The sequence below is a fragment of the Xenia sp. Carnegie-2017 genome, unplaced genomic scaffold (genome assembly GCF_021976095.1).
Source record: "Xenia sp. Carnegie-2017 unplaced genomic scaffold, XeniaSp_v1 HiC_scaffold_24, whole genome shotgun sequence".
NCBI classification, from domain to species: domain Eukaryota; kingdom Metazoa; phylum Cnidaria; class Anthozoa; order Malacalcyonacea; family Xeniidae; genus Xenia; species Xenia sp. Carnegie-2017.
Window position 1 is genome coordinate 13,447,326 of NW_025813487.1, and position 25,513 is coordinate 13,472,838.

Genomic DNA, 25,513 nt, shown 5'->3' on the forward strand with positions numbered 1-25,513 from the left:
GCTCATCCCGATCTAGTATTTACAAGTCCTCCTCATAATCTTAATGAATGGGTAGGAAAAAAAGACAATTAATGGATGCTACTGAAAGTATAAAAAAAAAGAGAGGACGTCCGACCAAAAAAAAACTTGAAGAATACAACAACGAAATCGGAAAAAATCCTGAATACTCTTGTAATATGTTATCTTTCAACAATGGACAAAATTGTTAATAGACAATTTTATTCACTTATAAAAGGAAATATAATATGTAAAAATGAGGAAGAAGCCAATTTTTTAATTGATCTGTTTGAGAGAAGAAAAAAATTACTTGATCAATTAAAAGAACTCAACCAAGAAATTAATTTAAACAACACAATGGAGTATTTTTTTAGAAAAATGTCTTAAAATTCTTTTATATACATCAAATTGTAAATACTTCATCTAATACTTTATATAATACTTCATATAATAAAAAATTCATGTTTTTTGTATTTTATTGAGGTTAGTATCAGGTTGTACCAGACACGGTTCTTAAAGATGCTCGCTTAATTGATGGAATGGTTGTTGGTGTTAATAAATCAGTTCTACATATCGGACAGTTAGAAAATCCTTGTAATAATAATTGTGTCAAACAATCAAAATGTATCTTGTGACCACATTTTAACATTCCGATTCCAGTTAATGTATCTTCCAAACATATCATACATTGAACATGTTCGTTTTGCATATATGATATTGATTTTTCCTTTTTCCTTTTCGAAACACGATCCACAAGCATCACAATGAAATGATCTATGTAATTTAACTCTACAAACACCACATTTTACACAATGATAAGGATCTTTCGAATAATCATCGTAAACCTTACATTTGTCACAAAAATAATCAGCCAACTTTTTCTTACACTTGAAACAATATTGATGAATTCCTTGCTCAAATCCACAATAATTACACATTATCCAGGAAATATCTTTTGGATTGACTTTTTTATTGCAAAAATGATCTTTATTATGACAATGATGACATGGATAAAATCTTTCACAACATTTAAAATAAAAAGAACAATTTTTTTTAGAGTGTATACAATTTGTAAACATACATTGATACTTCTGTATCCGAGACATATTTTCATCAATCTGTTTTTACATGGAGGGTAAATTATATATATACACACATCTTCACCTATTCAGCTACATAGGAAAATATTTTTTCAACATTACTGTTCATAACTACTTTCATTTGTTCGAAATGTTGATGATTATCATCATTTTCATCCAAATATTTTTTAATACTTTAATAAATGCTTCAATAAGTGATTTTTGTTCAAAGATATATTTCTTTTCAGTTGCATCAAAATTCATTATTAAATTATATTCTTGACATTCATCAATAACATCAAAAACCCTGCACTGCTTTTTCCAACTCAAAATAACATCTGAAGATAGAAACACTTTATTCGAAATATCAACATCAGCATCATCATCAGGAGTTAAGAAAAATACTATAGTTCTGCTTCGCCAATCCGCCATTATCACCAGCAAGAAATGATACTAAACATCTAACACTCAAATGTCAATCAAACTTCGTCTTCTTAAATATATTTTCTACATCATCTGGTAAACTGAAGCGATCTGGTTGTCGCATGATGATTGCGGTGATATATATAATACTTTATCCATATTAAATTTGCATTTGAAGACCGCAACCATTTTTCCGAAATTTCAGCAATTAATACAATAATTCTGTACAAAACAGTCATTTTACCAGTAAGAAATTATATTATGCAATATCCGCTACTTTTACCATCTTATATATATCATATAGTTACTATTACAATTTTTCAATAATATTTTTATAAAACACTTTAATTAAATCCAATTGTGTAATGTGCTTATAAAATTCTTTTCATCATGATAATAAAAGTAGTCTTCCAATTTTTCTATAAATATGTCAATACTATCTTTTTCGCTGATTATCATCCCTTCATCATATAATTTGAAATTAAATTTTCTTCCATCTTCAATTTCTTTATTAAAAATAATCATTCCACCACCATCAATGAATTTAGATATATATTCTGATTTCATAATAATTTGACTTAAATCTTTTTCTTCATCAAAATCTTCATCGCGCTCAAATATAAAAGTAATGCTATGATTTGAAGATTTTGCCATTATCAATTAGACAGCAAAACATTCAAATGAAAATAAATCTTTTATTGAAGATTTTACATTAAAAAGTGATAAAAGGGTAAGAAATTCGATTTTTTAAAAATAAAAAAGAAATATGATGAAAAATTGAGAAATTCGAATTTTTTATAAAAATAAGAAATATGTTTTTTATAAAATTATTTATTTACTAAAAAAGTGTAATATATAAATCCTTAATATCAATGTAGAGTAGATAACCACATTGGTATTGGATAAAGAAAGATGGAAAAAATGATGTGGATAACCCTTCCAAAATTATGGTGGTTTTGGAAATATTTCATATGGAAAACCGCCAACATTTCGTGAATTTAATAATTTTAATTCACACCGTATTTCTCCTCTAAAAATATGTAAGCAATCAACATGTACAAAATGTATCTATTGTGAAATTGAATCTTCTGTAAATTCAAAAGTTTTTTCTGAATTTAACAAAATAATACCAGTAATAAATGGAGAAATAAAAAAAATTGAAGAAAGACTTACAGAGAAAATTGATGAATTTATAAATCATCTAAGAATAGAATTTGAGTTTAATATAAAAGAAATGTATGAAAAAGTAGAAAAAGATATAAAGTAAGAAAAAAAGACAAACAAAAGATTTTATTAATTCAAAATAAAATTATTTGGGTAAAAATGTTTGTACTTATAAAAAAAGAAAAATAAAAAACCCATAAAAGGAAGCATTACAATGATTGGTTACTAGTAATCATTGTGAGGCTTCTTATTATTACATGATGTCAAAGAAACTGGTAAATGCATCAAGACTAAATACAAGAGAAAATACTAAGCCACTGAACTGTATTAACTATGTTGAAAAACATTCTGAGAAATATCCCAATGGAAAATGTGTTTACAGCCACAATGCAAATGAATTTCTTTGGAGAGGAAATATTGTTCATTGGTTGAATAATCGACAAGAAAGAATTCAACAGAATCAACTTTATTATGAAGGAGATTATGAACTTTTTCAATTTCCATATAAATCAAATAGAGGTGAAGTTGAATATGTTCCCTATTCTTTTTATTTATGGATAAGGCAAAAAGAATATAAATATGTTGGTGTTTGCAATCGTTTGAAGTCGTTTTTTAAGAAATAAACTCAAAACAATAAAAGAAACCCTCATTTACAATGTGTGTGTACAATGTGTGACATACCATCTTCTTCTACAAATTCTTTTACATGCGTTTGTGTTCAAATAGAAGATTGGATTAATTGGTTTTGGGACGACAAAGTTGGTGAAAAGACTGAGTCATATTTGCGATTCTTTCTTGTCGATGATATATTGAAACGAAACAATTTATACCATCAGTAAATTGGACTTTGGCAAAATTTAGAATGTGTAACATACAAGTTGGGTCAAGTTGTTATCCATGTCTTTGTTTATAGAAGATTGGCTTAACTGGTTTTGGGATGAAGAATTTGGTGAAAAGGTTGATTCCTTTTATCGTTTCTTTAATGTGAATGAAGCATTGAAGCGTGACAATTTGTATCATCAATAAATTTGGACTTTGGACTTTCCATATATCATTTTAGAAAATTGGACTTTGGACTTTCATCAATGTAATTATTTTATATTGTATTTGAAATATATAACTTTTTTATAAAATGTTCTTGTTTATATATTTTATATTACTCTTATCCACTATTCTAATATATATATGTATATTATCACAGGCTCACCCTTCTCTATTTTTATGTTTACTACCGCTGACTGCCTCAAAAACGATCCCCCCGGTTTTTTTTATTATAAGATGTATTATGACTATTTTTAGACATAATACATTTTATAATAAAAATACTTGAGCCTGCGATGATATATATATATATATTAGTTAACTACTGTGAGAGTATAGGTTTGCGGCTATTGGAAGGGGTGAGTTTTACATTTGTGTATTTATTCAAGTGTGGCAGCTGCAACGCATCGTATGTGTGTCAAAGCAAACGTCATTTAGACACAAGATTTTCGAAGCATTTGGTAATATCTCTCGTCACAGGTAACCAATATCCCGCCCTACGTAATGGAGCAATTTTGCTCACAAAAACACATGTGGAAACACCACTATATTGATGACTTTAAAATCATTTTCTCTTCTCACGATCCATACAAACTCTCCATTCATGAGAACATCCTAATCACAAGCCTTCACCTAACGTCCTAGAGAGTTCTATTCCACGCTATCCCTTTTAATTGCAATTTATTGTGCTTCTTAACTTCGTAATTTATGCAATGTATTCTACGCTGTCTCCTTTTGTATTCTATTACCTTATGTAAATAAGATTATTTACGTATAAGTAGCATTTCCTATTAGAATGCATAAATATTTATTACTGTCTAAAGATGTCTTTAGTAAAGACAAAACGTTACAATGAATTCCATTTTTGAATCTGCTATACTTTTGGCTCAATTTAAAGCCTTATGTTGGGCATTAATTTTTATCACCCAAATTTGATTTACGCTGCATACGGCTCTCGCTACTATCTTAAAAAATAAATCGCTTGAAATTTTGTTGTCCAGATAATAAAACTCACTTTACAAGTGCTCTTTCTTCGACTCACATTCGTATATGGCTTTTGTTTCGTTTTTTTTTGCGTTTGCTATTTGCTTCACAAAGTTTGTTTACGTTTATTTGAAAATATACATGTAATGGACTACTGGTTCATTATGAAAGAGTAAAAAACATGGAAAAATGTTTCTGAACCAATCAAAGTGCGCTGTTTCACCGGAAGTTACGCTTGCGATATTTAAATGTGATTTCTTGCATCTGAAAGTATTGACAAAGTTTGAAAAACGGGTTGCTGAATTGGAGATCTCATTGATGAAAGATTGTATGTAGTTCACATACGTAAACTAACAATTTCAATCTTTATCTACAACATTTTTGAAAATCGTGTGATTGTAAAGAGTCATATTCTTGCTTGCATGCAGAAAAATTGTCGCTTATACTTTTGCTATAAATGAGATTACTTACCACTGATCCTTAGAGGAACGCAGCAAATAGATTCACTAAAATACATCAACCACTTGGACAGATTAACGCGATCTGCAAGATTAGAGATATCAAATAGAACCACCACTGAAATAAAAAATAATTTCCATCATAATAACATAGATGGAATTAAGAATACGTCAGTTTCAATTAAAATTGAGTTTCAAAACATAAGGATTAAGTTTGTTGCATAGTTCCGAACCCTCCCCTCCCACGTACACTGCAATATCCGTGCGATTATGTGAGACGTTAAGAAAACGCGCACTCCATATACATACATGACCTGCACACAACAATGACAGCTCCTTTGACTTCAGCAGTTCTTTTTATACCTTCCACTTCAGGTAAAATTTCTGCCAAACCGTGATTATTTTTTGGGTGGGCGCCATAATTTTCTGTGGCGCGTAGTTGATTACGCGTATCATCCAACTTTAATTGATGTCCTTTAAAAATAATAAACATATATGTATTAATAATTATTAACATTTATTACTATTTCACTCGTTGTACATTTTATCATCAGATTTTTATAATCTGTCATGATATAGAATCTTGAGTCCTTAAATAATCCATATAGAGTGATATCACTAGATAGAATACAAACAAAATACGAAGTAATACGAACAAAATCTACTGTGTATGTCAGACGTCCACTTTATGCTTCCTACATCAACATTTTTAATCTGCATAAGCTGGACAGCAAAAAAATGAATTTTATGATAACGATGTCATTTTATGTCACGACTGAATCCAATAAACCTGTTTACCAAACCTGTTGCTTTTGGTTGTTTACATTGGTGAAATAGTGGATATTTCCAAAAGATAAACAGGAAACTTATTACAGCAAGTATTACTCGAAAATTCAACGGCAACGGCCGCTATGAGGCAACGGCCGCGGTCGATTGTTTGTTTCGAACTCGCGATTAATTTCGATTTGCTTTTTGTTTACAACTTTTGTTCTTAGTACTCAATTTAATATATTTAAATCAAAAAAAATTACTGATGTTGTACTATTTAAAATATTGACAAAATTCGTAGTCCTCCCTCAAATTTGATCGTGCTATGTAAATTTTAGATCATTATCATTGTTCATTTCTTTAGAAATCTACAGTTTTAACAGTAAGTGAGCACTGAAAAATTTACATAGCACGACCAAACTTGCGGGCTTGCTACGTCACTGCTATGTTATGTTCCAAATTCCTTTTAAATCCTAATCAGAATTATTCACTCTCACCAGGTTTCCGAACAACCTGGACTCTACATGTTTACACATGTAGATTGTCGAGTTCAGTAGAGTCCTGAGAAGGACTGTTGGTGTTGATTTTAACTTACGTTTCAACAACCTTAGCGGTAGTCATCGTTAGAGTCAACGATGTCAAAATCTCAGTCAACATTAACACCAACAGTCATTTCCAGGATTTTACCAACCTGGACGATCTACATCTATAAACATATAACGATACTTAACCTGGACTCTCCTTGTTAAAACTAAAGCAAATATTTAAAAGTTTTTTATGTTGAATTCTATTTTTTCATGAAAGACAAAATTGCAGATCATGTAACATTCCAGCAAACATCTAAAAAAAATTTCCAGAAATTTGTACAGTATAAAATTCAACTTCCACCTATTTCCGAGAAATTTAAGTAGCCGTCGACAACTCAATACGCAGTTCACTGCACGGTAGCAGAGTTTGAATTGATCCTAAATAATAAAAATGTTATAGAAATAATCAAAAAACTAAGTACATCACCAAGGTTGGTCGAACTAAATAAAATTCAATGTGTAAGTTTCCAGAAACATTCTGTTTTGAAATTATTGTTGACAACATATGATGATCGTAAATGTGTCAAAGTGTTGATATATACAATGTCAAAAACAACGAATTTTTTATGGTCTATTTGGTAGAGGCTGCATAGTTCATAAATGAGAATAGCGCTCGGTGTTTGTGCAATTGGGGTTTCATAAGAATTAGAAAGACAAGCTTACCGCCGTTTCGACGAACTGCGGGCGTCTATTCCGGATAAACTTGATACATTGGAACGCATCCATCGCTTGGACAATTATGACTCGGTCGACAAGATTTGAGATCGCAATATAGGTCCATTACCGATAATAATTGTGGTAATCACAAATTAACTTTTAATTTGTCTAAATAAAAGCTAATACACTAGAAGTATTTCTTTAGAAATCTTTTGTTCTTACGGTCAATAAACACAAAAATATTTGCCGCAACTGCGTAAACCCACTATTGATATTGCGCATTTAATAAACACGACGAGTTTTTTTAAAAGAAGCATTTCACATTAACAAAACTAATCGTAATCTCAACGTTCACGTTTTTTGTTTTAACACTATATTCAGCCTGTAAATACACTCATAAATTAGTTCCAACCAGTATTTCATTTTAATATTTATAATCTAATGATAATTGTATCACTGTATCACAAGGGTCTCCAAACTTTACAGCCAAAGGGCCACATGAGCTTTCATCCAGCATGATGAGGGCCGACGAACCGTATACCGTTGGTCAAAGAACGAATATTATAACAAAACGAAGTACATTACACAAGCTTCATTAGTTAAGAAAATATTTATTCAAAATTTAAAGCTTAAATTTCAATGAAAAGTAATATCATAACAAAATCACAATTAGCCTGGTCAGTTTTCTCAATGTGAGTTGTGAAATTGGCTTTCTTAAAGCCTGTTTTCCACTAGCCACGTATCGTAACGTATCGTAGCAAAACGTAACATGGCGCATGCGTGCTTGTGAATTTGGTGGTCAATACGCACAATCACGCATGCGCCATGTTACGTTTTGCTACGATACGTTACGATACGTGGCTAGTGGAAAACAGGCTTAAGTGTCTCTGCGGGCCGGATTGAGAGGCCCAACGGGCCGCATCTGGCCCGCTGGCCGTAGTTTGGAGACCCCTGCTGTATCATATTACTCTTATATAAAATTATCATGCTTATACATAATATTCTTATTATACTGAAGATGCAATCATGAGATGTTTAAACACATTTATTTTGAAAAAACTCTTCATATTTATTAAATGCGAAAAATATTTGCATAGCCAGAGTAAAGTCAGACTGGCTACGCTACTGAATAAACATATAAATATGAAGTTTGTATGAAAGAAAGTGTAGTGATTTATTTGCAACAAATTATCTAAAGCAGAGATTTAAATATGTTTATGCAAATTTCTTTTATTCGAATGATTCTGACCTTTCTCTTAGAGAAACCTATTGATTGTAGACATGTGTTTCTGATTTTTCTATAAAGATAATGAATATTTTATTGTTTTATTGCAGGTATATCGAAGCCTTGTAATTGAATGTTCGATTTTCTTTAATGATGAGCAAATGGTGTAAAAGAATAACAAAGAAGTATCAAAAGATCAGTTGCACAAACTACTATCCTCCCACATTTATAAAAGTGAATAGTATGGAATGAAGACACTGAACTGGATTACTTGTTACTTTAATTTTTATATACAGCTATACAACAATTGTAATTATACAAAAAATCACTCTACACAAAGACTGGAACACATAATGATATAAGTTTCAACATCAAATTACTTTTTAGAGGACACTAATCACAAGACAATAATATATTATTACTTTTACATAATTCATATCAGATAAAGGCGACTCGCAATTTTAATATCTGAAATTCAATTCTAAGATTCACTTCTTGAAGACATCAAATATAAAACAACAGATCATAATACGAAAAACTTTTTGATCTACATATCAAATTGCCTGTCATTTCTTTGTTTTTGAATGTATTCGTATAATTGTAATTTAGAGAAACTACAACGTATAATTCTATGTTTAATTAGATGCCGATTCAGCGAAAAACAAAAGGAAGAATACGAATAGGACACAAACAAATACAGACAAGGAGAATATTTTGCCGTCTGCTAAGCTTTTGTCAATCGGCTTTGTCTCAAAACATGGTGAGCAATTAATTTAAATTTCAAAAAGTCAAATAAACGCAAACGAAGTACAAAGTGAACAAAAATGTAATGAAATATTTAAGAAAAGACAATTAATATTGAAAAGGAATTCAATACCTTTTTTATGACGAAATTTCGTCCGTAACCACAACACTATCCAATTTTTTACGATCCGCCACATTACATGACATCAGTGAACCATTGAACTCAATATTTAAATAACTGGAATAAAAGCTGAAGCCAAAAATTGAAACCAGTTGGGCAATTGCGCCTCCTGATTTGTACATCTTGTAAAATCTTGTGTTATTGATTCTAAGCCATTTTTTCTTTTCCGTTAATCACCAATCTAAGCCGAAGCACAACGTTAAATAGCATTTGCAGTCAAATCACGACACTTGGTAAGAGCTACCGTAGTACTTGAGTTCTCTCAAGTGGGTTAGAATATTCTGATTATTCCAAAATACAAAACAATCTTCCACAGTGCAAAATCGTACATCCATTGCCTACGTATACACAGGAGTCCAATTTTGTGATACCATTGATAATAACAAAGAGAACAGATTGATAAACAATTTGTAACAAGAAGTTGAGTTGTGATTTTCCTTTCTAAAAGCTAAGTTCTTTATTTTTCCTATACAAATTACAATCATTCTTAAATAATTTTAATGAACAAGCAAACGGTTGTTAAACTAACCTATATATTGAGACATGAAAGTGAGCAGTCGTTACAGAGTGTTTGATTTGAGCATTTGATAATTTTAATTTATATTTAAATTCAGAACTATTCTTGACTTGCAACCATTCTCTTGAGATTTACCAAACAATGTTGCTCGCACAAGTTGGCTGGTGCCAATAATAACACTGATAAAATATTCTTTTCTATTATACCGCTAAATGGCTAAATTGCAAGTCAAGAATTCACTCTCATCAAATGTTGTCAGTAGTCGTCGAATAACTTCAACACGCATTTTACTGCACGTTCGTGTACAAGAGTTTATATTGATCCTAACGAACAGCCAATACGACAAGAATAAAAACCAATCAGGAGATCAACTGCATCAGTAAAAGCTCCATCATTTCCACCGCCTATAAGATAAAAATGAATGACAAAGACGAACGTAATAAACATTAAGTGAACAGGAGGTGGACAAAAAAAGCAGCCCAACTATAATTAACACGTGATTATTTGAAGATATCAATAGACTACTTGATATTACATGACGAGAAGAAACTGTTTTACTTGATGGTCGTCTGCTCATATTCTTTTTAAGTGAAAGCTAATACATCATAATAGTTGGTGTGTGTTCCAACTAATGAAAACTAATGAATCGGAGACACTCGTTATAGTGTTGGCTACGTTTCTCATATCTAGAGTCTAGAGTCTCTGAATGATATTCTGTATTTTTGTATTTGTAACAAGTTGATATTTTCCGTAAATCAATCATAATTCGAACGCAAATGTAAATTTTAACAGTGTTGAAAAACAAGGAGAGGGGTTAAAAACAAACTATAGTAGAGAAGGATGTGTTTCGCGATCATATGCATTTTTCTTGTTTTGTAAAATCTTGTGTCTTTGCTTCCAACCAATTTCTTTTTTTTTTTCGTTGATCTCTAGTCTACAGCCAAACACAATGCTCCTAGCACTCTCAACTATATGATTGGTTGATATATTAGGGTGATTATATGATTGGTTGATACACTATGGTGACTATATGATTGGTTGACACACTATGGTGACTATATGATTGGTTGATACACTATGGTGACTATATGATTGGTTGATACACTTTGGTGACTATATGATTGGTTGATACACTATGGTGACTATATGATTGGTTGATACACTATGGTGACTATACCTGGAGAGTTATGTTTCCCCGTGGTAAGATTCTAACACAAACCGCATTCAGCCTTCCGGACACGTGATCCTGTAAACGCGTTTTAAAGCTGTATAAATCAGTTAGTCGAAAAAAATCTCAAAATGCATCTTTTTTTACGAACCTCGACGACACTGAACTCCACTTCATCGGAAAAGTTGATTTCTTGTTCCTATGGAAAATAAAACAGCAACTGCATCGCGACAAGCAATATTATTTGACACGATCATCCACTAACTGATAAGGCTTTAAAGTAAATGATTTGAACCCGGGAGTATCGTTGTATGTTTGTAGATGTAGATCGTCCACGTTCGGGAAATCTTGAGAATGATTGTTGTTGTTGATGTTGACTGACGTTTCGACAACCTAAGCGGTAGTCATCTTCAGAGTGAAGCCTACCGCAAATGTTGTAAACACTCTGGTTATACGGCTGACAGTCAACACAAACACCAACAGTCCTTCTCAGAACTTCACTAAACCTGGACGATCTTCATCTACAAACATTTAACGATACTTTAAACTAACATCAGCAAAGCTACTTTCTCCATCGATTTATCTTGACATACTTTCACTGGCACATATCGAGCTTTATGTAGCAAACGATGTTCTAACGTGGTTAGAAGAGGTTGATTTGAAAGGTTTTTTGCTTACGATTGCCATTACAAACAAACTCACGTAGTCAAGTAACTCGCTGAAATGAAAGAGTAATCTTGTACCTCTATCACAACACTGAATGAGGCCATAGCCGTCTTTCAAATCCGAAACAAATCCTAACAAGGAACAAAAAATCATGCATTTAATCACATTACACCACGAACAATTTCTACATAGATCTTTAAGAAGGAAACGAATTTAAGTCGATTCTGTGCACTCTAGCTACAAATCGACAATCATAAAATGAAAATGCCCAAAGCCAATGACCATGGAGCACAATGTTAGCGTTGTCGAAAATAAAAAATCTCCCAACAAAATATGAGAGATAATTTTGAAGACGATAAAATACTTTGGACAAACCTTTATTTTCAACGATACATTGTGAAATTTTGAATGCTTACAGAGCATATATAACTTTTTAGGGAGGTACAATTTGAGGGGGGGATTGAATGTTTTTGACGGGGGGTGGACAAAATACTCATAGACGGGGAGGGGAAAAGTTCAAACCATAACTCCAAGCAATTAACATTTGCCATCACAGTGATAAAGGTAAACAATTTCCCGTAAAATTTGGAGAAATGGCTTCCTCATGACGCAGTCTAAACACTAGCACATGTAAATGAAAATTAAAAACTTACTCTTTCTCTGACATTGCATCCATTGCTGCTTTCCACTTCCTTGATGAGATGAATTTCCGTTGCTCTTCTTAAAGAATCACGCCGATCTGCACGAAAAGAAAAGAGATGTATCGCTTGACTGAGAGGCTAAAAGATGGAAGTTTGCTTTATATTCCCGATATCATGGGAAAAATTTGTTAATTTCTTTCATTGTATGGATATGTTGCCATATCGAACTGGACACACTCAAAGGAAAACTATAGTTTGGAAGCTTGGTTATTCTGTAAGGTACAAACACGTTTGGTGTTTTCTTCAAATGTTCAGACATGCACGTTAAACCAGACACCAAAACATTCAATCAACAATAAGGAAGACAACTAACTAGTTTAAAACAAAATGTTACGTCTAAACATGGTAATGCCTAAGCAAAGGAAGACTAGTTGAAGTTTTAAACAATTATGTCGATGGAGCAAGCCTCACCCACAGTTACAATAACGAAATTATTAACTAAGATTAGATATGAGGCTGAAGTAGGGTGTAAAGTAAAACTCCGCATATTAGAGCCTGGATTCTAACAACCTGTTAGGCTAATATTTCAGAAGAAAACTTAAACGAGTCTAACTTTATTTATACTAGATATCTCTATCAGTTCTGAACAGTTCTTACTGTAAAGATCATCTCTTTTGATCCAGTGTTACTACAGAAAGAGACCTAAACTAAACAAACTTTATTTATACTAAATATCTCTATTAGTTCTAAACTTTTCTTTCTAATGAGCCAGTAAAGATCATATCTTGTTGATCCAGTGTTACTACTAAAGGAAACCTAAACTAAATTAACTTTATTTTTACTAAATATTTCTATCAGTCCTAAACATTTCTTTCTTATGATCCTGTTAAGATCATATCTTGTTGATCCAGTGTTACCACAGAAACAAACCTAAACTAAACCAATTTTATTTTATGTTAGATATTTCTTCCAGTTCTAAACTCTTCTTCCTAAAGATCCAGCAAAGATAAGCTCTTATTGATCCAGTGTTACTACAGAAGAAAACCTAAACTAACTTAGTAATTTAATATTTATATTTTGAGTACGATTCCCGCCTGTTTTATCGATCGTAACTTAATCTATATATACTAGATATCTAAATCAGTTTTAAACTGTTCTTCGCCTAGATCAACAAAATCATCTCTCATTGATCTTGCACATGTTGAAATAATACCAATAGTTACAACAAACCATATTTACCTGTAGCAATTTTAAAACCAACAACATCCCAAGTCAAGACGGTGAACTCCCCCAAGACATCTTTCTCCCAATATGGCAGCTGTGAACTACCATCGCTTGTGTTGTACAATATCACACCATTTAACGGTTCCTGTCTTTTTGTCCGACAATGTACTTTCTCGATGGTGCCTTGAAATGTGTCTTTGCTAACATCATCAAACTTCACTGTACCTTCTGGTAGACGCTCCACTGAGACTGCAACTTCTTTACCCTGTGAGCATGTGATTGACATAAGTACAGACGGGGGGAGGGGGTAGAGAATGTCCAACATTGAGCAATGGCTACATAATACATAGCCAACATACATATCTATTTTGTACAGCAAACTGGACATCATCTCCTATCAACAAATCACCAATATCCCCAAGAAATTCACTGTAGTGGAAAAATATCTAAAAAAAATATAGTATAAAACTTCAGTAGACTTTTTGCGCGAATTGCAATAAGATATACAGAAATATTTTCTTTGTTTCAAGTTGAACCTTTCTCGATTTATCTGAGTAAAATGCGAGACTTCACAAGGAGGAGAAGGCAAGTCTTTAATTTTCACTTTGATCAAGCGAAAGGTTTAAGCCTGGGAGCATTATTACATGTTTGTGCGTACGTAGATGTAGCGTCGTAATAATTGGCCAAGTTTTTACAAACAAACTTTACGAATGTTACATGTTTGTGCGTACGTAGATGTAGCGTCGTAATAATTGGCCAAGTTTTACAAACAAACTTTACGAATGTTACATGTTTGTGCGTACGTAGATGTAGCGTCGTAATAATTGGCCAAGTTTTTACAAAACAAACTTTACGAATGTTACATGTTTGTAATTACGTAGATGTAGCGTCGTAATAATTGGCCAAGTTTTTACAAACAAACTTTACGAATGTTACATGTTTGTAATTACGTAGATGTAGCGTCGTAATAATTGGCCAAGTTTTTACAAACAAACTTTACGAATGTTACATGTTTGTGCGTACGTAGATGTAGCGTCGTAATAATTGGCCAAGTTTTTACAAACAAACTTTACGGATGTTACATGTTTGTGCTTACGTAGATGTAGCGTCGTAATAATTGGCCAAGTTTTTACAAACAAACTTTACGAATGTTACATGTTTGTGCGTACGTAGATGTAGCGTCGTAATAATTGGCCAAGTTTTTACAAACAAACTTTGAGAATGTTACATGTTTGTGCGTACGTAGATGTAGCGTCGTAATAATTGGCCAAGTTTTTACAAAACAAACTTTACGAATGTTACATGTTTGTGCGTACGTAGATGTAGCGTCGTAATAATTAGCTAAGTTTTTACAAACAAACTTTGCGAATGTTACATGTTTGTGCTTACGTAGATGTAGCGTCGTAATAATTGGCCAAGTTTTTACAAACAAACTTTACGAATGTTACATGTTTGTGCGTACGTAGATGTAGCGTCGTAATAATTGGCCAAGTTTTACAAACAAACTTTACGAATGTTACATGTTTGTGCGTACGTAGATGTAGCGTCGTAATAATTGGCCAAGTTTTACAAACAAACTTTACGAATGTTACATGTTTGTGCGTACGTAGATGTAGCGTCGTAATAATTGGCTAAGTTTTACAAACAAACTTTACGAATGTTACATGTTTGTGCATACGTAGATGTAGCGTCGTAATAATTGGCCAAGTTTTACAAACAAACTTTACGAATGTTACATGTTTGTGCGTACGTAGATGTAGCGTCGTAATAATTAGCTAAGTTTTTACAAACAAACTTTACGAATGTTACATGTTTGTGCGTACGTAGATGTAGCGTCGTAATAATTAGCTAAGTTTTTACAAACAAACTTTGCGAATGTTACATGTTTGTGCTTACGTAGATGTAGCGTCGTAATAATTGGCCAGTTTTTACAAACAAACTTTACGAATGTTACATGTTTGTGCGTACGTAGATGTAGCGTCGTAATAATTGGCCAAGTTTTACAAACAAACTTTACGAATGTTACATGTTTGTGCTTACGTAGATGTAGCGTCGTAATAATTGGCCAAGTTTTACAAACAAACTTTACGAATGTTACATGTTTGTGCTTACGTAGATGTAGCGTCGTAATAATTGGCCAAGTTTTACAAACAAACTTTACGAATGTTACATGTTTGTGCTTACGTAGATGTAGCGTCGTAATAATTGGCCAAGTTTTACAAACAAACTTTACGAATGTTACATGTTTGTGCGTACGTAGATGTAGCGTCGTAATAATTGGCCAAGTTTTACAAACAAACTTTACGAATGTTACATGTTTGTGCATACGTAGATGTAGCGTCGTAATAATTGGCCAAGTTTTACAAACAAACTTTACGAATGTTACATGTTTGTGCATACGTAGATGTAGCGTCGTAATAATTGGCCAAGTTTTACAAACAAACTTTACGAATGTTACATGTTTGTGCATACGTAGATGTAGCGTCGTAATAATTAGCTAAGTTTTTACAAACAAACTTTACGAATGTTACATGTTTGTGCATACGTAGATGTAGCGTCGTAATAATTAGCCAAGTTTTTACAAACAAACTTTACGAATGTTACATGTTTGTGCTTACGTAGATGTAGCGTCGTAATAATTGGCCAAGTTTTTACAAACAAACTTTACGAATGTTACATGTTTGTGCATACGTAGATGTAGCGTCGTAATAATTGGCCAAGTTTTACAAACAAACTTTACGAATGTTACATGTTTGTGCATACGTAGATGTAGCGTCGTAATAATTGGCCAAGTTTTACAAACAAACTTTACGAATGTTACATGTTTGTGCGTATGTAGATGTAGCGTCGTAGTAATTGGCCAAGTTTTACAAAAAACTTTACGAATGTTACATGTTTGTGCATACGTAGATGTAGCGTCGTAATAATTGGCCAAGTTTTACAAACAAACTTTACGAATGTTACATGTTTGTGCATACGTAGATGTAGCGTCGTAATAATTGGCCAAGTTTTACAAAACAAACTTTACGAATGTTACATGTTTGTGCTTACGTAGATGTAGCGTCGTAATAATTGGCCAAGTTTTACAAACAAACTTTACGAATGTTACATGTTTGTGCATACGTAGATGTAGCGTCGTAATAATTGGCCAAGTTTTACAAACAAACTTTACGAATGTTACATGTTTGTGCATACGTAGATGTAGCGTCGTAATAATTGGCCAAGTTTTACAAAACAAACTTTACGAATGTTACATGTTTGTGCTTACGTAGATGTAGCGTCGTAATAATTGGCCAAGTTTTACAAAACAAACTTTACGAATGTTACATGTTTGTGCTTACGTAGATGTAGCGTCGTAATAATTGGCCAAGTTTTACAAACAAACTTTACAAATGTTACATGTTTGTGCATACGTAGATGTAGCGTCGTAATAATTGGCCAAGTTTTACAAACAAACTTTACGAATGTTACATGTTTGTGCATACGTAGATGTAGCGTCGTAATAATTAGCTAAGTTTTTACAAACAAACTTTACGAATGTTACATGTTTGTGCTTACGTAGATGTAGCGTCGTAATAATTGGCCAAGTTTTTACAAACAAACTTTACAAATGTTACATGTTTGTGCATACGTAGATGTAGCGTCGTAATAATTGGCCAAGTTTTTACAAACAAACTTTACGAATGTTACATGTTTGTGCATACGTAGATGTAGCGTCGTAATAATTGGCCAAGTTTTACAAACAAACTTTACGAATGTTACATGTTTGTGCTTACGTAGATGTAGCGTCGTAATAATTGGCCAAGTTTTACAAAGAAACTTTACGAATGTTACATGTTTGTGCATATGTAGATGTAGCGTCGTAATAATTGGCCAAGTTTTACAAACAAACTTTACGAATGTTACATGTTTGTGCATACGTAGATGTAGCGTCGTAATAATTGGCCAAGTTTTTACAAACAAACTTTACGAATGTTACATGTTTGTGCATACGTAGATGTAGCGTCGTAATAATTGGCCAAGTTTTTACAAACAAACTTTACGAATGTTACATGTTTGTGCATATGTAGATGTAGCGTCGTAATAATTGGCCAAGTTTTTACAAAAGAAACTTTACGAATGTTACATGTTTGTGCATATGTAGATGTAGCGTCGTAATAATTGGCCAAGTTTTTACAAACAAACTTTACGAATTTTCAAAAATAAACTTGTTGCTGTCGTCAGCTATCACAAAAACACGTCAGTTGAGTCACGTGACTCGTTTGCAGACCGAAAACTTCTAATCCTACGTCAAATGCCAATGAGAAGTCATCGTGTGTATAATATATTACAAACGATCAAATTGTATACATAAGTGAAATAACTGATAGAACTCATTTTTTATTAAACAATAAATTATCAATATTGATCTACAGTTAGCAACTGCAACGGCCCAAACACAAACCTCGTTCACTTTGTCAGCTCTGTCGATGAAACCAAAAGATTCCTTGAGCGAGCAGACAATTCCTTGAACGTAAACAGGAGGCAAAGCTTCGAGCAGCAACAACTCCACGGCACAGCACTGTCCATTTCTATAGAGGTTTATGAACTGTAGCAGTGCATCAAAAAAACAACAATTTGGACATGGCTCGTAAATTTGACATGGTTCGTGTAAATAATAAACTAACGTCCATGTTATAAACGTTAACCAAAGCGTTTTCCTGTGTAAGGTAGCATATCAAAGCGTAGAAATAAGGAGAAAGACTTCACCAAAATAGAAAGAACATTCTTAAGACTGCGCATTCATTGCTTAACCACGTAATGTAATGCACGTGATGAAGCACGTGATACAATCTAGAGAAACAGTACAAGCTTTCGACGCTATAGCAAAGAATATAATTTACCTTTTGTTTTCCAGGATGTAAAAAGACACAGTATCACCTTTGTAGATAAGAGACTTTGATAAAACATAAGCTTGATCATATGGAAGAAAAAACAATTCCTGAAAAAAAAGAGCAACGGTTCGAATCATAAAGATCCACCCCCTGACCGTGCAGACCTGTATTATGCAATTATCTTAAACTCCACCCCCCTGACAGTGCATACCTGTATTATGCAATTATCTTAAACTCCACCCCCGACAGTGCATACCTGTATCATGCAATTATCTTAAACTCCACTCCCGACAGTGCATACCTGTATTATGCAATTATCTTAAACTCCACCCCGACAGTGCATACCTGTATTATGCAATTATCTTAAACTCCACCCGCTGACAGTGCATACCTGTATCATGCAATTATCTTAAACTCCACCCCGACAGTGCATACCTGTATCATGCAATTATCTTAAACTCCACTCCCGACAGTGCATACCTGTATTATGCAATTATCTTAAACTCCACTCCCGACAGTGCATACCTGTATCATGCAATTATCTTAAACTCCACCCCGACAGTGCATACCTGTATCATGCAATTATCTTAAACTCCACTCCCGACAGTGCATACCTGTATCATGCAATTATCTTAAACTCCACTCCCGACAGTGCATACCTGTATCATGCAATTATCTTAAACTCCACCGCCGACAGTGCATACCTGTATCATGCAATTATCTTAAACTCCACCCCCGACAGTGCATACCTGTATCATGCAATGATCTTAAATTCATCTCATCTGATCTAAACCTAATCCCATATTGCAGTATAATTTTTACTTATCAAGGGCGACAATACAGTGCCGCTATAATAGCCTCAATAATTGTGGAGGTGGGGAGGGTAGTCAATGTTTATGTAGGTATGCATGTCAAAAAGCCTAAAAAATTAATTTAATACGGCAAAATATGCACAGTAAGCTTTCTATGGTGTGGAGGGAATGATCAAAACCAAAAAAGGAAATAAGGGCGAAAACCTGTTTTAAAAAAGATGAAGGAAATGTCAATAATTTGCAGGCAGTAATCTACACTTTCCCTTATCGTCACGTCATTAACTTTCTTGCCTGTTTCAATTTTGAGATTTTTGCCCAAAGCAACTATTTTGCCCACTGGTGTGTTCTGTTTTTATTGCCCAATCGATAAATGTTCGATATAAGATGTTGAGTAAAAAGTTTGATACTTTTTATATTTTACATTAATTCTTGTCTCTCAACTCCCAAATGACTTAGGTATAAAAGTTAGCAACGTGAAGATGCATAAAAAATGAAGAAGTTCAAACAGTACTTACTCCGTTCACTTCATAACTAACGCGACCACATTCGGACTCGCCATTGCGAAATAACTGCTACAAAAATAATGAAACTTTCTTCGAAAACGACATCCCAAACATTCAAAGTACAATAAAACAACAGCAATACGCAACTCAAAAAATTCATACACGACCATTAACAACGAGTAATTTTAAAGCAATATGCATAATGAACAGTGGTGTAGCAAGTACAATAACTGGGAGGAGAGGGTGAGCACACATCCATATATTCCACATATGCATATCCTGCCGTATTGAGTTCCATTGTGTTACATGCATAAAGACGTGCATAGATGAATTTGTTATCTACCCACCCCTCCCCATCCCTTAATTAACGGGTTTGCTTCGCCACTGACTATTACATTTTCACAGCTAATTGATCACGATGAAAATCACCTGTTTGGGGTAGCTGTGTCTCGACAACCTGCCCTCAACTTCCACTTTACCAACAACTCTTTCCTCGCTCTTTTCCTACAATAGAAACAGAAATGGATGATTCACCAAAAGATGATTTCTCAATTTCTCGTAAAACTTTGTAAACCAAACCAGGATGAACGTGCATACACGGCAAGCGTCAAAAAGTACACAATGTGTCAAGGTCACTTACTTCAAATGTAACAGAGCCTTGTTCTAATTTCACCACTCGACATGCAATTGGTTTACCCTTACGAGAATCTGATGTCACTTCAAACTCCACACAGTCTAAACAAAAAAAAGATTTAATCAACTATCAATATCAATCGAAATGTTTTTTACACTTCAGATTATAGCCCAGAGCAGTGGCCTTTGAAATAGCAATAGAGACAATGGGATAGGCGGTGGGGGGCGGATGGGTGAAGGATTACAGTGTGAAATTCCCCAACAAGTCAATGATCAGTGGTTTGTTCTGACTAGGTAAATAAACAAAGTTCTGTTTCGTTTTACCCTACAATAAAACAAAGACTATACATGATTTTGAAAAGTTGTTTTATAACTAACAGTAACTTTGGACACACTTTTTTGCAGACAGAGTCCTTCAGAATACCCATCACATTCACATTAAAAGACAGAGCAGTGCAAGTTAGAATAGCAAAGAACACCCTCATACAACATCATGAAGGCACGTGAATGCCACGTGTTGATAACATGTACTGTGGTGGGATTCAGATGGTGGGGATCAAATTTTAAAAGTATACAAACAAAGGCATGCCCTGGAATCTCCATAGAACTCTCATGCCTTGAGGATGAGCTTCCAATATGTGATAAAGTCTCCACCACTGATTATGGTAGGGAGGGAAAAGTCATATGAGGAAACCCAATGAATTACTTGACAAAGAATGCTTTTCAAATAATGACTGATGAAACAAATGCTCTGAATAACTGGATAAGCCCAGAAAAACAGCTTGTTCCCCTTACTAAATAGCAGAAAGGCAACAAGCCTCATACTTGAATGAAATTATATCAACGTTTCAGAAAAGCAATATAATATTAGTTGCACACATAACAAGTAATATAAAGGTCATTGAAGGCTGAAAATAAGCAAAATTTACAAACCACCAAGTTCCAGTTCACTTGAATGTCCTTTGTACTGACTGTAATGAAAGAACACTCGAAGATCCTGTTCAGCACACTCAATAAAGCCATAACTTTGCTGCAAAAAAACATGCATAAATGTTATAGAAGAAAGACTGAATGTGCTTTTAGAGGGGATGAACTTAGGGAATATATATCAATAACATTATGGAAGATGTCATTAATACACATGTTGATGTCAAAGCACTCATTGCTGGTCAAATGTAGTACAATACAGTCAAATGTAGATGAATGTATTCAAATGTGGTTGAATGTACACAAAAGTAGATGAATGTATTGAAATGTAGATGAATGTATTCAAATGTGGTTGAATGTACACAAAAGTAGATGAAAGTATTCAAATGTACATAAATGTATTCAAATGTGGTTAAATGTACACTAAAGTAGATGAACGTATTCAAATGTGCATGAATGTATTCAAATGTGGTTAATTGTACACAAAAGTAGATGAATGTATTCAAATTTGGTTAAATCTACACAAAAGTAGATGCATGTATTCAAATGTAGATGAATGTTTTCAAATGTGGTTGAATGAATACAAATGTGGTTTAATGTCCTCAAACAGGGTGTAGATTAATATTACACAAATGGGCACGTGAATTTCAGTTGAAGGTATTTTCACAATCTAAGGTAAAATTGATACAATATCTGTCATGTTGGATTAAAGTGCCTATGTCGATAATGGGACTTGATATTAGAATTATCTTAAAACATATATTACTGGAGCAAACAGTCCAAATGGAAGTTTCAATAGAAAGCTTTTCAAATTGACCAGAACAAAAAATAAGACACCAAAGAGTGCAAAACGGTTACAGCTTCCTCTACAAAGGCTATTGAAATCAAAAACATTTTGGCAAACTTTTAGATATCATGCAAATACACTTTTAGATGAAAAAAGTGACATATTTTTTGTGTATTAAAAAACAAGTTTTTCAGTCATAGATAAATTTTATACTTCTTCATTGTACATCTTATTTTTATCTTGCAGGAACTTACTCTACAAAAGCAACACCTTTGTAAAAACAACAGAATCTGCAGCAAACTTTTGCATTTGTCAATGTCACATAATGATCCATGAAAAAATTTCAAAAAACGTCGGCAAGCATTTTTTTGCAGTAATTTGGGTCCTTGACCAGTGCATAAAAACTCCATACTAAACTGACTTTAAATTGTTAAAATAACTTACACAAAGTTTTTCAATGACACCTGTTTCCCTGTGTCTTACATGAACACCATTTGAAAGGTAATGGTCACCAATACCATAGTCTGAGACCCATTTGTTCACATAGAATGTTTCTAAGTAATAAGAAAACATTATAGAATGTTTCTAATTAGTAAGAAAACGTTATAGGATGTTTATAATTAGTATGAAAACATTATAGAATGTTTCTAAGTAGTAAGAAAATGTTATAGAATGTTTCTAATTAGTAGGAAAACATTATAGAATGTTTCTAATTAGTAGGAAAACATTATAGAATGTTTCTAATTAGTAAGAAAACATTATAGAATGTTTCTAAGTAGTAAGAAAACCTTATAGAATGTTTCTAATTAGTATGAAAACATTATAGACTGTTTCTAAGTAGTAAGAAAATGTTATAGAATGTTTCTAAGTAGTAAGAAAATGTTATAGAATGTTTCTAATTAGTAGGAAAACATTATAGAATGCTTCTAAATAGTAGGAAAACATTATAGAATGCTTCTAATTAGTAGGAAAACATTATAGAATGTTTCTAAGTAGTAAGAAAACATTATAGAATGTTTCTAATTAGTAAGAAAACATTATAGAATGTTTCTAATTAGGAAGAAAACATTATAGAATGTTTCTAATTAGTAAGAAACATTAACAACAAAATGAAATGAAAATAAAATTTTTCAAAAAAAAAAGCAGTAGAAAGTACCTTCCACGAGTCTGTTGCCATGTTTGATTCACAAAAAGTGAATTCTATTTGTTACAAAGGATGCCAGCAGTTTGAATGATAACTTTTGCAAAAGAATATATATGGTATATGTATGAAAATGCTCCTCCCAATTTTCCTAATTCACCGAATAATATAATCCATTTGCCGCACAAAAACAAAAGGCAGAAATCTGCTGTGAATAGTTAAGATTGTTCCGTGTAAGCTATGCCTTGCCAATATGAAAGTTTCCTTAACATGGACTGTGCGAGATGATATGGATTTGTCGGCTTTCTCTATCGAATTTGAATTGGCGTTTCCTCATCTTTTTCTGCTTTGCAGACATTTATTCCTAGCAAATAACCAGAAAAAAGTAATTTAACACATTTCTTCAAAAATATCATTTGCTCATCATCTAATAACATGGGACATTCAATTACATGTTTTGACTTATCAATAGTGCTGTAGAATAATTATCATCAAGAGCAGCAGTTAACAATCAATAGCACAACATGTATATACATACTTTGTAAGAAAAGAGAAGTGCAGTGTTGTGATTGCAACAGACAATGTGCAACAGTTTATACCTATTACAACACACTATCTGTTGCACAACATATACATTTGTTTATTTAAATGTCTTCTTATCCAAATGATTCAAACTTTTCTTGAATTGAATGCGCATTAATGCGACTTGAATATTCCCAATTGTTAAGCAGTATAAATAAATGCTATTGTCTACTGGAGCTCTTGATTCTTCCTTCAAGTTAATGAATATTCTACTGTTCTACTGTTAAGTAAAATTGCATAATTGAATGTTCAATCTTCTTTAATGATGAGCAAATGGTGTAGCAGGAGTAACAAGAGACAAATCCCACAAAATACTTTACAATAGTGAATACGGAATGAAGACACTGCACTGGATTCCTTGTGATAAAGACTTTAATTTTATATACAGCAACATAGCTATTGTAATTATACAAAAGATCAATCTACACTAAGACTGGAACAGATAAGGAGTAAGTTTCAACATCAAATCAATTTTCACAAGACACTAATCACCAGACAAAAATATGTTAAAACTTTCAACATGAATCACATCAGATAAAGCGACTCATAATTTTGAAGTCAAACATACAATTATCATGTCCATAGAAATCAGACAAAAGACACACATTTATTTGTATCTTTAAAAGAGTCGAGGCACATCTAAAGTTCTTTTTCAATTTGGAAATTCAATTCTGAGATTCACTTCTTGAAGACATCAAATATCAAACGAAAAACTTTTTCATCAGAATATCAAATTGCTTGTCAGTCTTTGTTTCTTAATTTAATTCAATAGTGGTCATTTGAAGAAACTGTAGCGTATAGTTTTACTTAAATTGGATGCCGCAAAAGCAAAAAACAAAAGGAAGAATACGAATAGCACACAAATACAGGCAAGGAGAATATTTTGCCGTCTGCTGAGTCTTTGTTAATCGGCTTTGTCTCGAAACATGGTGACTAATGATTGTCAATTTAAAAGGTCAAATTAACGCCAACGGAGTACAAAGTGAACAAAATGTAATGAAATATTTAAAAACTGACAATTGATATTGAAAAGTCAATACCTTTTGAGGACAAAATTTCGTCCGTAACCACAACACTATCAAATTTTTACAATCCGCCATTTTACATGATATCAGTGAACTCTTGAAAGTTGAAACACCGGGCACTTCCGGTCATCTGTAAATGTGACGTATTAACCGGAGATACTCGTGAGAGGGTCGCTATGTTTTCCGTGACTATAGCCTGATTCGCTGTTTCGCACAAGTCTTAAATACCCTCATAAAGATACCTTCATGTTTCATTGTAAATGCCCCGTATTTCTTTATTTGTAACAAGTTGATATTTTCCGTAAATAAAGCATAATTCGAAAGCAAATGTAAGTTATGGCCGCGTTTAAACAGAGATCAATCTTTCGTTGGTGTTCAGGCCGGTGTAGAAAAACGAGGAGAGGGGTTAACAACAGACTATTCATTAACGATTTGATTGTCACCAATTAACTTGAAACCACTCGGCTCTTACCTTAGTATTCAACCAAAAGGCTGTGTTTTGCAATCGAGCTTTCTGACACATACATTTTTCATGTTTTTTAAAATGTCCAGTTGTTGCTTCCAACCCATTTCTTCTTCTTCGTTAATCACTAATCTACAGCTGAAGTACAACGTTCCTAGCACTCTCGCAATCAAATAATCAGGAAATTCAATTAACTCGAAAATTTTGGATATTTTCTATGAATATCATCATGACGATAAGAA

At 33.0% G+C, this 25,513-nt stretch overlaps 1 protein-coding gene across 1 annotated transcript; it reads right to left on the bottom strand.

Moving 5' to 3' along the window:
- Window positions 1-9,740: 9,740 nt before the first annotated feature.
- LOC124452192 (cold shock domain-containing protein E1-like) lies at window positions 9,741-23,898 on the bottom strand. The gene is made up of 14 exons (XM_047002777.1): window positions 23,877-23,898; window positions 22,505-22,614; window positions 21,280-21,376; window positions 20,354-20,448; window positions 20,143-20,217; window positions 19,726-19,782; window positions 18,408-18,505; window positions 17,969-18,095; window positions 13,884-13,970; window positions 13,540-13,789; window positions 12,313-12,398; window positions 11,145-11,192; window positions 11,003-11,071; window positions 9,741-10,229 (listed from the first exon to the last, which is right to left on the bottom strand). Exons 1-14 carry the CDS (start codon window positions 23,896-23,898, stop codon window positions 10,185-10,187), a joined length of 1,266 nt encoding a protein of 421 aa, XP_046858733.1. The 3' UTR covers window positions 9,741-10,184.
- Between the last annotated feature and the right edge of the window lie 1,615 nt (window positions 23,899-25,513).

Excerpts from the sequence above, each read along its gene's own strand:
- LOC124452192 (XM_047002777.1), bottom strand. The coding sequence starts at position 23,898 with ATGCGCATTCAATTCAAGAAAA. Across the intron at positions 13,790-13,883 it reads TTGCTGTACAAAATAGATAT|GGTAAAGAAGTTGCAGTCTC; the intron begins GTATGTTGGCTA and ends ACATGCTCACAG. Across the intron at positions 11,072-11,144 it reads TGGAGTTCAGTGTCGTCGAG|GATCACGTGTCCGGAAGGCT; the intron begins GTTCGTAAAAAA and ends ACGCGTTTACAG.